This window comes from Tyto alba, unplaced genomic scaffold (assembly GCF_018691265.1).
Source record: "Tyto alba isolate M040663 unplaced genomic scaffold, T.alba_DEE_v4.0 Super-Scaffold_15, whole genome shotgun sequence".
Classification (NCBI taxonomy): Eukaryota; Metazoa; Chordata; class Aves; order Strigiformes; family Tytonidae; genus Tyto; species Tyto alba.
The window spans coordinates 3,744,466-3,748,013 of NW_024881277.1; the positions used below are offsets into that span (position 1 = coordinate 3,744,466).

The following is a 3,548-nucleotide window of genomic DNA, read 5'->3' on the forward strand; positions in this document are numbered from 1 at the left end:
ACCACTCCTTGTGTGGTGGTACAACTAGAACAGTCTGAACAAAAATAATCCCCAGAGGTCTGCCCTGCAGTCAGGTGAATTGTTTGCAAACATGCTGAAAACCTCTTTGGAAACATGACTGAATGTAATCTCAGATCACATGTGTTCCGATTTATCTGTGGTTGTCTGGCAGGACAGACTCCTCCAGAGATCACAGCAGAGCCCCTGCTCCATGGGGCACCCTCAGCCAACACCAACCTGAGCTCACCGGACGGACTGGCCGAAGGTCTTGGTTAAAAGGGAGAGGCAGTTGCTGAGAGATACAGAGTAGATTTTATCTCAGAGAAGTCTACCCTAACTTTTCAATGTATTTTCCTCCATGGACAGTGCCCAATGACCAGTGGAAGCAAATTTTCAATGACAGCTCCATCACCAAATTTCTCCTCCTGGCATTTGCAGACAGATGGGAGCTGCAGCTCGCACTTCTGGCTCTTCCTGGGCATCTACCTGGCTGCCCTCCTGGGCAACGGCCTCATCATCACAGCCATCACCTGTGACCACCACCTCCACACCCCCATGTACTTCTTCCTCCTCAACCTCTCCCTCAATGACCTGGGCTCCATCTCCACCACTCTCCCCAAAGCCATGGCCAATTCCCTCTGGGACACCAGGGACATCTCCTACCTGGGATGCGCTGCACAGCTCTTTTTCTTTCTCTTCTTGATAACAGCAGAGTTTTCTCTTCTCACCATCATGGCCTATGACCGCTACGTTGCCATCTGCCAACCCCTGCACTACGGGACCCTCCTGGACAGCAGAGCTTGTGTCCACATGGCAGCAGCTGCCTGGGGCACTGGATTTCTCTATTCTCTCCTGCACACTCCCAACACATTTTCCCTACCACTCTGCCAAGGCAATTCCATAAACCAGTTCTTCTGTGAAATCCCCCAGATTCTTAAGCTTTCTTGCTCAGATTCCTACCTCAGGGAAGCTGGGCCCCTTGTGGTTAGTGCCTGTTTAGCATTTGGGTGTTTTGTTTTCATTCTTTTTTCCTATGTGCAGATTTTCAGGGCCGTGCTGAGGATCCCCTCTGAGCAGGGACGGCACAAAGCCTTTTCCACGTGCCTCCCTCACCTGGCCGTGGTCTCCCTGTTTGTCAGCACTAGCATCTTTGCCTACCTGAAACCCCCCTCCATCTCCTCCCCATCCCTGGACCTGGTGGTGTCATTTCTGTACTCGGTGGTGCCTCCAGCAGTGAACCCCCTCATCTACAGCATGAGGAACCAGGAGATCAAGGATGCCCTGAGGAAATGATAACAGAATGATTTTGTGAAAAAATAAAGTACCTGTCTTCTGTAAACCACTCATATTTTAAATCATTACATCCCAGTGCATAATCTGTAGCTTTTGTTGTTTTTGTTTTTTGTTGGGTGGGCTTTTTTGCTTTCTTTAATTTACATGGTGTTCTCTACAAAGAATTGTCATTATTTGACCTTTTTCTAATAATGCAACTATCAAGATTTTGTGTGACCTAGAGACTGTGTAAATTAGGACCTGTGCTTCCTTTCTGTTTAAACAAGATAAAGGATGCTGCAGCAACATGTTTCTCTGAGATCATTCCTCCAAGGCCATCTCCCGACCTGCTGGGTTAGTGTGTGTGCAGAGGTGGATGGGAAAAGCACTACGGCACAGTAGTGCTTCCAAAAAACACAACCACTTGGTCTTTCCAGTGCTGCTCATTTTCCACTTCCACTTTCTGCTCCTGAGCCCTTGTATTGGTCTAAGATCTGAGTGGTTTTGTGCCTTGGTCACTGTCCCATGGTGTGGCAGTCCTTTGACCGCAGGTAGGGACAGGCAGTGGTTACATCCGTGACAGAGCTGGCCTTCATGACAGCGTTTCCATCAGACAAGGGGATCTCCTCAGGGCAGTGCAGGAAGGCTCAGGTCTTCTTCCAGAGTTGCTCTCAAGACCATGCCCAGGAAATTGTCTGGGAGAGAAACCACCAGTGAAGTGTGGAAGTGTGTGCATGTGTAGGGTGGGGGCTCACAGCAGTGTTCTTGTACAGCCAGGCTCCTGTGAGAGACCTGAAGGACCAGGAAAGCATGGGCTGGGCTGTGTCTGTGTGTGCTGGACACCCCGGGGAAGCAGCCCCAGGGCAATTGCCACAGACCAGACAATAACAACCACCATTTCCAGCATGGACCTCTTACCTCAGATCAGATAGGTTTTTCATACTTCCACAGAAGGACAACAAAGGACTAGGTCAGAAGTCCGTGTTTGTATTGTACAGACAAAGCATAAACCTGCACATCATGTGTGAGCGGTGAGATGAACCAGAGTGAGCACAAAATCCACCAGCTATTCCTGGGGTTGCCACGAAGGTCTGTGGCACAGACCATCTCTTGGGGTCACTTCACATAGAGACTGACATCCCCTGGGAAACCCCCTGAATGCAGCACTGGGAGGTGCTTCCCTGAACCATGGTCCCTGAGTCCATTCCTCATGTCTCGGGGCATCTCCCACGGGTGCAGAGAAGGGCGAGCACCGCAGGGCTGAGGTGCCTCCCAGCCTCTGGGGGTGGCAGCAGGAGTTCAGAGAGACACTATGGCTCCTGCAGTGCACTGCCTCTGCGTGTGCAAGGGAAGGACTCGTGTCTCTGAACAGCCCTGTGTGTAAGAGGAGTGCCCGAGGCCAGCTCAGCTGTGGGCACCTGACAGAGCCCTGACACTTCTGTGTGTGACTGCAGGAACAACCCCACCTTCCCAGTGAGACTCATCTCAGCCTCCTTGGACATGTTCATTGCAAAAGCCTCTGCCTGCTCCATCACCCTTCCTTGGCTGTCTGGCCCCTGCCTTCAAATGCACAGAATGAAATGAGCTGCCCTGGGGAGCATCTCACCTGCGCACTCAGAAGGGGTTCTGCAAGCATGAGCGACGCTGCCCTTCAGAAGAAGGCATTTCTCACCTTTCAGAAGGCACAGAGCACATCTAGGGAGTGTGAATGCACTCAGAAACACACGTATGTTCATCTTTCACCTCTCTCAACTTCTTTTACAATTCTTTGAATCAACTAACAAAGAAACAAAAGTTCTTCCTTGTAGGTACCACCTCTGCTCACAGCAGTGTCAGTGCTGGTTTTGGCACTTTTTGCAGGTGCTGAGTGTTTCCCTCTGGTGGCTACATCCTAAGGACAGTACCAGGCTGTGTGCCACCCACTTCTCTCTGCAAGATTCCCAAACTGGCAGGTCTGTGCTGAGAAGGCAGCTGTATCTTGGCTAGGGGTATTGATGTCATCTGCAGTCATCATGTCATTCTTGTCCCAGATACAGTCCTGTGGCCTCCTTAGATAGTTTGACAAAATTTGTTTTCTACACTATCCTCATGCCCCTGATCAATACCCTCATTTACAGACTGTGAACCAGAGATATTCTGGGGGATACAAACAACACTGAGAAAAATTCTCAGGCAAGCTGTGAGCTGTAGAGACACCCCCTCAGAGTTGTGGGCCTGCAGGCAGAAATCCTTTCTGGTTGTCTGATGAACAGGACCAGAGGAGAAGGACAAGCATG

At 50.5% G+C, this 3,548-nt stretch overlaps 1 protein-coding gene across 1 annotated transcript; it reads left to right on the forward strand.

The window, feature by feature from the left end:
• Positions 1-732: 732 nt before the first annotated feature.
• On the forward strand, positions 733-1,293 carry LOC122152989 (olfactory receptor 14J1-like). The gene has a single exon (XM_042789119.1). The coding sequence runs from the start codon at positions 733-735 to the stop codon at positions 1,291-1,293; it is 561 nt and encodes a 186-aa protein (XP_042645053.1).
• The last annotated feature ends 2,255 nt before the right edge of the window (positions 1,294-3,548 follow it).